The sequence below is a fragment of the Giraffa tippelskirchi genome, chromosome 7 (genome assembly GCF_054371585.1).
Source record: "Giraffa tippelskirchi isolate mGirTip1 chromosome 7, T2T-mGirTip1v1.2.pri, whole genome shotgun sequence".
NCBI lineage: Eukaryota > Metazoa > Chordata > Mammalia > Artiodactyla > Giraffidae > Giraffa > Giraffa tippelskirchi.
Genome location: NC_137281.1, coordinates 17,266,607 through 17,280,094, shown reverse-complemented (window position 1 = coordinate 17,280,094; position 13,488 = coordinate 17,266,607). Strand labels below are relative to the sequence as shown.

At 45.5% G+C, this 13,488-nt stretch overlaps 2 protein-coding genes across 7 annotated transcripts in view; both read left to right on the top strand.

Moving 5' to 3' along the window:
* Window positions 1-13,488, top strand: part of WTIP (WT1 interacting protein) — a 32,379-nt gene that overhangs the window by 12,456 nt on the left and 6,435 nt on the right. For 2 of the 5 annotated variants that reach the window (XM_081517149.1, XM_081517151.1), the window contains 6 exons: window positions 6,587-6,654; window positions 6,812-6,874; window positions 7,042-7,172; window positions 7,954-8,005; window positions 8,700-8,768; window positions 11,877-13,243. In XM_081517149.1, the coding sequence (XP_081373275.1) occupies window positions 6,587-6,654; window positions 6,812-6,874; window positions 7,042-7,172; window positions 7,954-8,005; window positions 8,700-8,768; window positions 11,877-12,017 (524 nt within the window). In that variant the 3' untranslated portion in view covers window positions 12,018-13,243. Of the gene's footprint in view, window positions 1-6,586; window positions 6,655-6,811; window positions 6,875-7,041; window positions 7,173-7,953; window positions 8,006-8,699; window positions 8,769-11,876; window positions 13,244-13,488 lie in introns of those variants that run through there. The other 3 variants (XM_081517150.1, XM_081517148.1, XM_081517152.1) reach the window with 2 other exon arrangements.
* The window catches only part of LOC145515802 (uncharacterized), a 230,318-nt gene continuing 228,977 nt past the window's right edge, over window positions 12,148-13,488 (top strand). For both annotated transcript variants that reach the window (XM_081517154.1, XM_081517153.1), the window contains exon 1: window positions 12,148-12,211. The gene's annotated coding sequence lies outside the window, so the exon portion shown is untranslated. The remainder of the gene's footprint in view (window positions 12,212-13,488) is intronic.

Genomic DNA, 13,488 nt, shown 5'->3' with positions numbered 1-13,488 from the left:
TGTGCTGGTCGTTACCACAGGAGACAAACCAATTTATAATCCTGCTGGCAGTGTATGAGAATTCCAGTTTTTCCTTATTCCTGCAAACACTTGGCATTGTCTTTTTAGCCATTCTGGTAGAGGTAGAGTGATATCTTTCTCTTTTTTAATTAATTTTTTTACTTGGAGGAAGATTGCTTTACAAAGTTGTGTTGGTTTCTGCCATACTGGAGTGATACGTTCATGTGGTTTTACTTTGAATTTCTCTGATGAATACTGATGACTCACATACTTTTTCATGTATCTGTTGGTCATTTGAATGCCTTTGTGTGAAAAGTACCTGTTGAGTCTTTTACCAATTTTATAAAAAATTAATTAATTAAATTTTAGCTGTACTGGGTTTTCATTGCTGGGTGGGCTTTCTCTAGTTGTGGTGAGTGTGGGCTAATTCTCGTTGTGCTGCTCGGGCTTCTCATTGCGGTGGCTTCTCCTGTTGCGGAGCACAGGCTCTAGGGCACTTGGGTTCAGTAGTTGCGGCTCCGCGGCTGCAGCACACAGGCTCGGTAGCTGTGGTGCCCAGGCTTAACTGCTCCGTGGTGTGTTGGATTTCCCGGACTAGGGGTCGAACCCATGTCTCCTGCACTGGCAAGTGGATTGTTTACCACTGAGCAACCAAGGAAGCCCCTTTTTCCCCATTTTTAAATTGGGTTGTTTAATGATTTAAATGATTTAATCATTTAATGACAATGATTTCTAGGAGTTCTTTATGCATCTTGGATAAAAGTTCTTCTGTTGGTTATATGTGTTGTAAATTCTTTTCCTCACCTATTCTTACTTCATTACTTCTTTTTTGGCTGCACCTCTCGGCTTTTGGGATCTTAGTTCTCCAGCCAGGGACTGAACTTGGGCCCCAGGTAGTGAAAGTGCAATTTTAACCACTGGACCACCAGGGTTTTCTAATTTGTGATTGTGGAAGTCTGTCTGTGGGAATTCATTGAGGTGTGTGTTGAAGGTGCATTCTCCTAGGGAATTTTTTTTTCCCACTTACCAATAGGACAAATTTTACTAGGGAATAATTCTCCAATAAAGTGGATACACTTCTAAATTATAAGATGTTTTCCAGAAAACTTAAGGAATGTTTGAAAATGTATGAGCAGGGGCAAATATATATTTTCTGAGAATTCTTATTACTTATGGATTTGTATTCATGTAATGTATTACAGTACCATCATTATTCTTTTGATGCACAAATTGTGTCAAATTTGGCCAGAGAAGTCCCTTCCCACTGGCTCCTATGCCCTTTTGACATGTATCCACTTTGTTCTTTGAACAAACACTTCTTTACTCTGGCACAAGATATACTTGGTTTATCTTTGTCTTAGTTTTTAATTGAGTACAATTTACATATTGCTTAGCAAACAGATGTTAAGTATATAGTTCAAAGATTTTGCTGCATAAGTATGTACATTTATACAACTTACACCCCTAACAAAGATACGGGGAAAAAAAAAAAACGCAAGAAACTTGTCTTGCCTTTTCTCCAGTCTATCTCCATATGATTCCCCCATCACATCCTTTCAACCAGTGTTCTAATTTCTACCACCATACATTAGTTTTGTCTGTTCTAGAACTTCATTTAAATGCAATTAATAGGTACTATTTTCTTTCTTTTTTTTAAAGTAGTTCCCCCCCTTTTTTTTTTGCTAAGCATTTTTGTTTTAAATCCATGTTGTTACATGAATCAGTAGTTCCCTCCTTTGTATTACTGAGTAAGATTCTGTTGTATGAATATATACCACACTTTGTTTTTCCACTTAACTGTTGGTAGATACTAGGTTGTGCTATGAACATTCTAGTACAGGTCATTTGTGGACAAATGTTTTCATTTCTCTTGGGTAAATTCCAGGGAATGGAATTTCTGGGTCGTAGGCTAAGTGTATGTTTAATTTCATAAGAGACTGCCAAACTATTTTCCAAAGGGGCTGTATCATTTTAAACTCCTACTTGATATGTAAGAGAGTTGGGTCATTCTACATATTAGCCAACAGTTGGTATTTTAGTCTGTTTAATTTTAGCCATTCTAATGGGTGTGAAGTGGTAGCTCACTGTGGTTTTAATATATATTTCCCTGAGAACTAATGAGGTTTAAGCATCTTTTTTTCCCTTGTTTCTTGGACATTTTTTTCTTCTATTCAAATCTTTTGCTCTGTTTTGTTTTTTTTTTAATAATTTTTAATTTTGTTTTTACTCCCTTATTTTTAAAAATTTTTTGGCCTTGCCATGTACCATATAGGATCTTAGTTCCCCACCCAGGGATTGAATCTGCAACCCCTTCACTGGAAGCTCAGAGTCTCAACCACTGGACTGCCAGGGAAGTTCCTCTTTTGCTCAGTTTTTAAATTGGGAGTTGTCTTTTATTGTTTAGTTCTAGGAATATATATGGTAAAATTTCTTTTTAGATGTTTTGTGAATATTTTCTTCAGGGTTTTTTTGTTTGTTTGTTTTATGGTTATCATTTTTGTGACTTAAATTTTTCTGTTTCCCTTTAAGTCATGAAGATAGTCTCCTTTGTTTTTTTTTCTAGAAGTTTTAGGTCTCTCATTTTTATGTTTAGGTTGATGACTATTTCATTTTCTGTATGGTATGAGGTAAGGAATTGAGTCTTATTTTTTTTTTTTCCCATATGACTGTCTAGTTGTTTCAGCACCATGTGCTGGAAAGACTTTTGCTTTCCCACTTGCATGTTTCTTGAAATATTTATGGGTCTATTTTTGGACTCCATTCTGTTCCGCTGATCTTTTTGTCTCTCCTTACCAGAATATTACACTGTCTTGACTTCTGTAAATCTTAAAATAGATAGTTTTCTTGTTTTGTTGATCTTTTCCAAGATTATTTTGGCTATTCTAGGTTCTCTGTATTTCTATATAAATTAAAACATTGGAACATCAATTTCCACAAAAGAAAGAGTGCTGGGAACTTGATTGGGTGGCACTGAATGTGCAGATCATTTGGGGCAGAATCAGTATGAGAACATTTGAAGCATGAAGATGGTTGTCAGGAACTGGGAAAGGTCTGAGATTTTTCCCCATGTGCAAGCTGACAAGTTAGCCTGCCAGTGTTTCATGGGTGCTGGCTGAAGACACAACCCTCCTGGGGCAGATACTCACAGTACTGCAAGCAGCGTGATCTTCACGTTTGCATTGGTTCTGTGTGCCCTCCTTAGTCCCACAGTGGTGATGTGGATACCAGGTGTGCTCTGCATGTGCAGTGGGTCTGTATGTCATGGCTGAGGAACCCTGAGCTTAGGGAACCCCAGGATTTTATAATGGGCTGCCAGCAAAGCTGTCTGATTCTTCTCCCAGAGAAGCCCATTATCTTGATTAGATTGAACAGCAAACAGACTTGCCCTCTGCTTCAGAGGGAGATGCTGTCTATGTCTTCTAAGCAGTTTGCTCCACAGATGTTCTTGGAAAGATAATCCGGAATGCAAGCTACCAGCCCTGTGTTTGAAAGATGTGTTAAGAATGGAAGCGGTCCAATGGAGAACTGTCTTCCAACAGTGGTATATCTCTCTATTTATGTAGCTCTTTTACAGTTTTTTCCAGCAAGCTTTGGTTTTACTGAGTCAGATCAGACACATCTTTCATTAAACTTACTCCTTAGTATTTTATGGTTTTTCTTCAGATGCTATTGTAAATGTATTTTTAAAATTGTAAGTTTATTTTCCAGTCACTTGCTGCTAGATTATAAAAATATTTTTGGTTTTCATATACTGACCACCTTTACTACTACTTTGCTAAACACACTGATTAGTTTTAGTCGGTTTTTTTTGTATATTTCTTACGATTTTCTATATAACAAAATTGTCATCTGTGTTTAAAGACAGTTTTTGCCTTTCCACTTTTTTTTTTAAGCAATAATTTTCAGTTCACTAGATGAAACAGACTTGCAACATCATCTGCAGGAATGCAAAATAAGCCATTTATAGCAAATGATAAGGAAAATGGGCAAAAAGGAAAAAGCATATATTGGAAAAGAAGCTTCTCTTGAAATAAAAAATCAAACCATTATTATAAAGGAATTTACCAAAAACTGCTATATTTCCCCCATCCCATTTGCTGGAAGTCAAGAGCATCTAGCACTTTGTGTCCCTGTCAGAAAAGTCAGATCAGAGCATCCTAATGCAAAAACAAACAAACGAGAAAATCCCTAACCACTCCCCCAAACCACAGAACTGTAACTCCAGAGTTCAAATTCAAAAAGGAGAGTGCACTGTCTAGCACTTCTAGTATACTGTTGAATCCTAAGGGTAAAAGTGAAAAAAATGTTTAACTATTACGTCTGATGTTAGCTGTGGGGCTTTCGTAGATGTGCTTCATCAGGTGGAGGAGGTTCCCTCTTGTTCCTGGTTAGGGGCTGTCATCTCCTGACTCTAATGGGAATGCCTCTCATAGCTGCTGGCGGGTCTGCTGGGGCTGTGGTTTGGATTTGACAAGTGTGCCTTTTTCTTTTAAAGTTTTTTTTTTTTTCAATTTATTTAAACTAAAAAAATATCACATTACTCATTTATCTCATCCCCAACCCCCTGCGTCTTGGAACAGCCAAACTTTTCTCTGTATCTGTGTTCTTGTGGGTTTTTTTTTTTTAAGATTTCCTGTATAAGAGAGGTCATAGTGTATTTGTGTTTCTTTGTCTGACTTAATTTCACTTAGTATATAATACCTTCCAGGTGCATCCATGTTGTTGCAAATGACAAGATTTCACTTTCATTCTTTGTCATGGCTGAATAATAACATTCTATTGTGTGTGTGTGACAATTTCTTTATCCGTTACATCCATCAGTGGATGCTTAGATTGTGTTCATATCTTAGTTATTGTAAATAATGCTGTAGTGAACATAGAGATGCAGATATCTTTTTGAATTAGTTTTTTCATTTTCTTTAGATCAATTCCCAGAAGGGGAATTGCTGGATCATATGTTAGTTCTATTTTTAATTTTTTGAGGAACCTCCATATTGTTTTCCACAGTGGTTGTATCAATTTACATTACATTCCCACCAACAGTGTATAGGAGTTCCCTTTTTTCTACATATTAACCAACACTTGTTATTTCTTGTCTTATTGATAATAGCCATTCTAACGGATGTGAGGTCCTTTGTTGTAAATTGATCGACTATATGTATGTGTGTTTATTTCTGGGCTTGCTATTCTGATTCATTGATCACTGTGTCGGTTTTTATGCCAATAGCATACTTTTTAATTACTATAGCTTTGTAGTACAGTTTGAAATCAGGGAGCATGATACCTCTAGCTCTGTTCTTTTTTCTCAAGGTTGCTTTGGCTATTTGGGATCTTTTGTGGTTCCATATAAGTTTTAGGATTATTTGTTCTATTTCTGTGAAAAATACCATTGGGATTTTGATAGGGATTGCATTGAATCAATAGATTGCTTTGGGTAGTATGGACATTTTAACAATACTGATCTTGCAAACCATGAGCATAGAATATCTATTTGTTTGTGTCTTCTTTAGTTTCTTTTGTTAATATCTTATAGTTTTCAATATACAGGTCTTTTACCTCCTTGGTTAAGTTTATTCCTAGATATTTTGTTCTTTTTGATACAATTGTAAGTGGACTGTTTTCTTATTTTCTCTTCCTGATAGTTCATTATTAATTAAAGCAACACAAACAACAGATTGTTGTGTATTGATTTTGTGTTCTGCAACTCTACTGAATCCATTTATTCTAACAGTTTTTCATGGAGTCTTTAGGATTTTCTGTATATTTCATCTGCAGATAGTTATAGTTTTACTTCGTCCTTTCCAATTTGGATGCCTTTTATTTCTTTTTTCTTGCCTAACTGCCCTGGCTAGGACTTCCAATAATACTGTGTTGAATAAAAGTAGTAAAAGTGGCCATCCTTGTCTTGTTCCTGATCCTAGAGAAGAAACTTTTTAACTTTCCACCCTTGTATATGACGTTAGCATGGGCTTCTTATATATGTCCTTTATTATGTTGAGGTATGTTCCCTCTGTACCCATTTTATTGAGAGTTCTTGTTATGAAAGGATATTAAATTTCATCAGGTGCTTTTTCTGTATCTATTGAGATGATCATAGGATTTTTATCCTTTATTTTGTTAATATGATGTATCACACCGACTGATTTGTGAATGTTGAACTATCCTGGCATCCTTGCAATAAAGAATACCTTTTTTTTAATATATTGGGCTCCTTTACCTGGTGAGAGTTGTACTTCTAGTGTTTTTAGATTAAGAAATGCATTCTGCGAAGTCTGTTCTGAATTCAACTGAACTTAAAGCAAATGTTTTTTTTAAAATGATCAGAACTTCAATTTACATTTGATAAACAGGTCTTCATATATTTGTTATGACAACTTCTTATGACATTTTTGTCAACAACATATTCTTGATTTTTAAAAGCTATTAATTAGTGTAATGATAATAACATAACATTAGAGGGGAATTTAAAAATTTGTCTGTAGTCCATTTCTCATCTGTTGGAGGAGGGTGCTGAGAAATGGCAGCAGAGGCATCATCCCTGGTTCCAGTGGTTCAGGGACCCCCTTCTCGACCCTCATCCTTGCAGGGAGACGACTTCGTGGGAAGGCATTCTACAACGTGGGTGAGAAAGTGTACTGCCAGGAGGACTTCCTGGTGAGTCAAAGCTGTGCCCTGGCTGGTGCCATGGGTGGGAGCAGGGGCGGGGACCCTCCTGAGTTTCATGGAGACCCGAGGCCCGGAAGCAGATGCTGGCTGGGCAGCGAGTGCCCCTTTGTCACATAACATCCTGGATCCTGTGTCCCCCTCCCAGTACTCCGGGTTCCAGCAAACGGCTGACAAGTGTAGCGTGTGTGGACACCTCATCATGGAGATGGTGAGAACCTCCCCCAGGCTCCTGCAGCCCCTCTGACATGCGCGGAGTCTGAGGACCCCACCCTTTCACCTGTTGGAGACCTGCCAAGGGCTCAGAGCCAGCGTGTCTTCTGGGGGCTGTGCTGAGCCTTCCACCTGCACTGACCCTTCAGTGCCTCCCGCCCCCAGATCCTGCAGGCCCTTGGGAAGTCCTACCATCCAGGCTGCTTCCGATGCTCAGTATGCAACGAGTGCCTGGACGGGGTACCCTTCACTGTGGACGTGGAGAACAACATCTACTGTGTCAGAGATTATCACACGTAAGTAGCTGGCGCTGTGGAGCAGTGTGACTCCCGTGGTTCCTCTGCCTCCCCTGGGAGCATTTTTTCCAGCCTGCCTGTCTGTTTTCTCCATTCTTGGCCTATTCACTTCCTGCCTCCACTCTGTGCTCAGTGGTTGAGGTGAGGCATAGATCTCTGCCTGGAGCCATCTGTGTTGGTCCTCTCCTCCCCTTGCCTTTGCCTACAGCCCCTTCCTCCTAGGGGTGGGAACTCTCAGATGCCTCACCTCATTTGTCTCTGCTCCAATGGACAGGCCAGGACTTTTCTGCCTGGAATGGGAACTTGGGGTCTCTGCAGTCTTTTCCTGCGTGTTTGGTACCCATGTGACTAGGCGATCCATTCTTCCTTGCTGTGGCTCCAGGCTGCGCTCTCAGACCTCTGGTCCTGTGCTGCTGCCTTGCATGGGGGTGGTGCTAGGCATTAGTTCCTGGTACTTGGTGTGGAGCCAGGCTTTGCAGGGTCTCAGCTAGGAGAGGCCCAAGCCTGGACATTAGGGGGCAAGGACTCTCAGGAAGCATGAGGGAGAGGCCAGGGCAGAAGCCATCTGGAGGAGGTGATGGGGTGGAGGTGAGTTGGGGAGCCACAGAAAAGGCCAGTGCTGAGAAAGCATGGCAGAGGATGCTGCTACCTTACTCTGTCCACACAAGGAGAGGGGGCCTATTGTTTGGCCACATCATGGGCTACTATGGGTGGACCTGTCCTCGTGCCCTTGACCTCCAGTCATTCAGCTGGTCACTTCTGGTTTCCTTTATTCCTCCAGGGTTTTTGCACCAAAATGTGCCTCCTGTGCCCGTCCTATCCTCCCTGCACAGGTAGGAACCACTCACCTGGAGATGATCAGGTGCCCGGCCCTGCTGGTCCTGCCCGGGTTGGCCCCAGGTCTTGGGCCCCAGTGGGAGGGACGAGCAGGTGCTCCTGCCCCATTGCCCTCTGGGCAGAAGGATGTGTATAGGAGGGGGACCACCCAGGGCGCACAGGGTGCAGCTGTTCCCGCATGAGTTAGAGGGACATGGTGGCCCCTGCTTCTCAGCTGCCCCCCCTGCCCCCTCAACTCCATTGCCCATCCATGTCAGGACTGTCCCCCCAAATCCATGAGCTCATAGCTGAGATGGTGGGGGGAGCAGATGAAGAGAAGGGTGCAGTCTGTGCAGGAAACAACCTTCGGGGGTGCAGCTCTCGGCACTGGGTTTTCCTCACATGCTGGCTCTGTCCCAGCCTACCGTGTCTGGGGAAGCAGGACTGGCAGTGGTCTTTCCTGACTCCAAAGAACTGATGCCCATGTGGTGGCTCTCATCAGCAAGTGTGCATGCTATCAGTGCAAGCTGTGGGAGGAGGCCTGCGGCACACGCACAACCATCTGTGTGCACCCACCGATGCCTGTTCTGGCCCCATGGAAGCACCCGTGTCAGCGCTCACACGGGTGTGAATGCACAGCCCCTGTGACAGGAGCACGTGTAGGTGTGTGCCCACCACACAGCTCGCTTCAAACCCTGTTTCTTCTTCCAGGGCTGTGAGACAACCATCCGTGTGGTGTCCATGGACAGAGACTATCACGTGGAGTGCTACCACTGCGAGGTAAGCCTGGGTCCCCCAGAAGGCTGGTGGCTGGGGCAGTCCCCCTCCTACACAGACCTCATCCTCCCTAGGTGTTCTATGGGCCTGCCTCTCTCTCTTTTTTTTTTTTTTAAATGTTTCTTTGGCTACACTGGGTCTTAGTTGCAGCAATGTCTAGTTCCCTGAACAAGGATCAGGCCCCCCTGCATTGGGAGCACAGAGTCTTAGCCACTGGACCACCAGGGAAATCCCCCACTTCCTCTTTTATGGTTCTACCCCATGATGCCTATCCTCCCCTCAGTGAGCTCTCTCCCTCAGCTCCCCGCCACCCCCGCCCCAGGATACAGTCTCTCTCAGCCCATTTCTCACTCAATCAGATTATTTCCTCAGGATGTACAGTGTCAGGGTGTTGTGGTTGTAGAGAATAAAGACAGTCTGTACCCTCCAGAGAGACAAGTACTCAGGCAGTGTTTAACAGAGTCATCACTGCTATCAAGGGTAGTTTTCAGAGCACCTAGGATGCCTTGGAAAATCAAGGAAGACTTTCTGGGGGAGATGACACTCAAGCTAAGATTTGAAAGATGAGTCAGAGCTAGCCAAGGAAGCAGGGAGAAGGGCATTTCCAGGGAATGGAAGCAGAATTGCTAAGGTGTGAAGGTGCGTTGTTTTGTGTCACTGGAGAAGTTGGCAAGATGATGAAAGGCCACTTGAGCTGAGGAGCCTGCAGTTATCCTGAGGACAGTAGAGAAGGATCGAAAAGGGATGACATTGATGTCATTGGGATTTTAGAAAGGGCACTCACCTTGCCATGCAGAGAATGAATGGAGAAGGAGGGGGAAGGGGCTGGGGTTCCCTGAGGATGCTGGTGGAGTGAAGGTTGTGACCTGGGTTCCGGGAAGTAGACGGAGTGTTGGTTAGATAGTACAAGGGACTGGGTTTGGTCAGTGACTTGATATGGGAATTTGGGGGTTGGAAGGTGAGAATGAGGACCCCAGGAGAGAGTGAAGGTGAGAAGAGGAAGGCCTAAGATGTTCTTGCTTTTGGTGGCTAGAAGCATCTGAACAGAGATATCCAGGAAGCAGGCAGATGTGCTGGAGTATGAAGACTCTGGTACAGGGGTAGGAGTTTGGGAGTCATTGGCATATATAGCTCTTTACTCTCTGATACTCGGTCCTGTGATTTCTAGTTGCATTTACCTCCCCAAATTCTCAATTAAAGGAGGCCAGTAGGCTCTCTTTGAGTATTCTGGAAAATCTTTCCAAGTAGTACAATAACTTGGGGCAACTGTGGGGCTCACTTTATTAGTTTCCCTTCCATCACTGGCCTGCCTTGCTTGTTGTTCTGAGTCTGAGAATCATTGTTTCATATTTTTTTTGCCCAGCCTTTTTCATTGTTAAAGGTAGAATGGGAATTCCGGTCCTTGCTACTGTCAGGGCTGGAAGCAAGAGTCCCATCACTGTCAGGTACATGGCTACTGAAGCCAGGGGAATAAATGGTCTTCCAGGGAGAACTGTAGAAGAAGGGAGTCGGGGCTCAGGATAGCCCAGGGAACTCCCAACATTCCAGGGATACATACAGCCACACAGGAGGCCTAGAATGAGTGACCTGATCTGACCAGAGAGGTAGGAAAAAAACCAAGTGTTGGGTTTCAGAGTCCCAGAGCACAGCAGGTGTGTCAGTGAGGAATCTTCTGTGGGAATCTAGGGTCCGTTTGGAACCAGGTTGTGTTGGGGGGGCAAGTGGCCCAAAGGGAATAGGAATCCTGTTGGGAGGATCAAGGAAGGTGGACTGGGAGCAGGCATGGCCTGCGGAGGGCCCCCGATTCTCTAGCAACAGTAGGAGGGCATCCTGCTCTGCTCTCTGGGGACTTGCTGGGTCCCCTTGGAATCGCTAAGGACAGTCCCTTAGGGGAAGCTTGATGCTGAGAGCCCAGGAGCAGGTTAAGCTGTGGGCAGATCACAGCCAATGCCTCAGGGCTGGGAGATATGGTGCCACTGTCCCTCCGGGGAGACCCCTGGACAGGAACTGGGGTCTCTAGGCCCCCTTCTTGTCCCCTCTCTCTGGTGCACGGTAGTTAGTAGCAGGCCCAGTCAGGGGGCTGTGGCCAGACAGGACACTGAGGACATCTGGGATCTGAGCTGTTTGGGACATGAGGCTCCATGGCAGCAGTCCAGCTTTGTAATCTGTTGGGGGCGGGGCAGGTATTAGTCTTAGGGCCTTTGGGTAACAAGTGTTAAACCTGCCAGGCTGGAGTTCAGCCCTGAGTGTGACCAAAGGGGCCTCCTTGGGGTAGGGGACAAAGGGAAGGAAAAAGTTGTTCACCTGGTGCCTCACTGTAGCTCACAGCACACTATCTTCCATGTCTGACCTTCACATTTCCTGTTTGTTATTTATTTAAACACGAATCATACAGCTTGTTAAACAGAGAAAATTAGCCCATAATATATCCTGCAGTGGTAAAATGGTAAGATAAGGGACATAAAACTAAACTTGTTTACTTGATGTTTTCAGTTCTTCTGTTGCTTTATCTCTTAAGGCCACTGAAGTCAGCCATTTGACCTTTCCTGTTTCCCAAGGTCACCAATGACCCCCATGTGGGGATCCAGGAGACAGACGATTCTCAGTTGTCACTGCCCTAAGCTTGCAGTAACTGTCCTAGACTTGCCTCCTCTCCTAGTTGCCCTCTTCACTGTGCCCTTAGGACAAGCTGTTTTTGGTTTGCCTCTTCTATTTTCCCCTTAAATCTGGGCTCTGGTCCTCTTCTTTTCTCTCCTAAAGTTGGAGCTTCCACAGCTCAGCTGTTCTCTTCCCTTTCCTAGTTATCTGCACTCCCTGTGAGAAACTCCTGTGGCTTTGTAAGAACTGTCACATTTTTATGCTGATGCCCCCATTTACTGCCCAGCCCTGACTCCCAGACTCTAGGCTAGTGTCCAACTACCTCCCTCTTGACTGGCTCCTTTGGATGTGTAGGAGGTTCTCCAAGTCGGGGTGTCCCAACACTGGGCTCCTGACCCCCTCTCTTCCAAAAGAGTAAAGGCCAAAGTCCTCTGGAGGGTGGGCAGGGTCCTACAGATCGCTGGTGCGCCTCTCCCTTGCTTACCCTGGAGCCGGGGCTGTGTTCTTCCCTAGGACTGCGGGCTGCAGCTGAGCGGGGAGGATGGACGCCGCTGCTACCCACTGGAGGGCCACCTGCTGTGTCGCCGATGTCACCTGCGGCGCCTCCGGCCCGGGCCACTTCCCTCACCTGCTGTGCATGTCACGGAGCTCTGAGCCGGGGCTGAGAGCCCGACCCTGGGGTCGTGTTTGCGCTTGCATGAGCCTGCGATTTTGCGTGCGTGCCCACGCGTGCGTGGTTTTGCGTGGAAGCGCGCATGTTTTTCTGCGCAGGCGCGTGTTTTCTGCGTTCGCGCGTGTTTTTCTGCGTACGTGCATTTTTGCCTGTGCGCTGGCGACGCGCGACCCAGGTCAGTGCCAGAGCTTTGTGTCAGGGTGGGCTCGGCGGCGGCGGCGGGCTCCCACCCCACCCCTATCCCCACCAGCCACCGAGCTGCTGTCCGAGGGGCCGGCCCCGCGGCGAAGCTATTAATATTTATTCACCGTCTGTGCCTCCTCAAGCCGCTTTCTTTCTTCCGGGCCCTACCTGCTTCCCGCCCTTACCCCCACCAGCGGCTTTCCATTTCGGGACCCCCTGTGCCCGGTAGCCTCGGGGGTGGGGAGCGAGGGGGGAGGCTCCCAGACCGGCTCTGGGTCGCGTAGCTGAAGATGGCCGTTACCACGTGCAGGGGTGCGGGATACACGGCCACCGTCCTCCGACTGGCCTTGGGGCAGGAGCCAGTTTCCCTGAAGCGAAGGGGTCTGGGATCCCCTTCTAGAGCGCCCCGGGGCTGGGTGTGGTTTGGCAGGCGGGGGTTGGGGGAAGGGCACGCGTATTTGTCTCCTAAGCGCCTGGCCTGCTGGTTGGGTGGGAAGGGTTCGTTGTTTGGGTGGGATCGCTGGAGGGGGTGAGGAATGACCCCTCTCAGGGAGTGAGGCCTGCGAAGGACCCCTGCCTTTGGCCTTTGGTCACTGGGTTTTGGTCACCGGGATTCCGATGGGTGTTTCAGCCTTATCTCGCCCTGGGCTCCTTCCCAAACCTTCCTATCCTCAGCCTCGCGAAAAGAACGCCTTCTCATGCAGAATTCCAGTCACAGGTCTCCGTCAAGAGAGACCGCGAGGGGGCGCCCTTCCCACTTGTTGCAGGAAAGCACTGTGTATTAGGCTCCACGACAAAAAGCGTATGAGTTGACTTAAATTAAGTTTTTCTTTTGAGAATATTTTCATTTTCTTTAAAAGAATATAGTTTTCTTTTTAAAACCTTGGCCCACGGTTGTTATTTCTTAGTTGAATCACAAACTCAAAAATGTCAAATTTGTGTATCATACAGCTAGTGTTCAAGTGGTAAAAAAAAAAAAAATTGTAGTTTGACTATGTTTTTGTATAAATTCCTCTGAAATCTCAGGCTTTTGACTAGCGTGGGGTTTTGTTTGTGTCAGTGTCTTGAGAGTGGTGACCTAATGAAATGTGGTATGTGGAAGTGTAGATTTTTCTTTTTTTTTCTTTTCCCCCCTCTGAAAGACACATCAGTATTGGGAAGCTTGGACTTCTCATTCATTCCTAATGTTGGATTTGCACTGGTGGGTTGCCCGGGCCGGCCCCTGCGGCCGCTGCTGCTAAGTCGCTTCAGTCGTGTCCGACTCTGTGC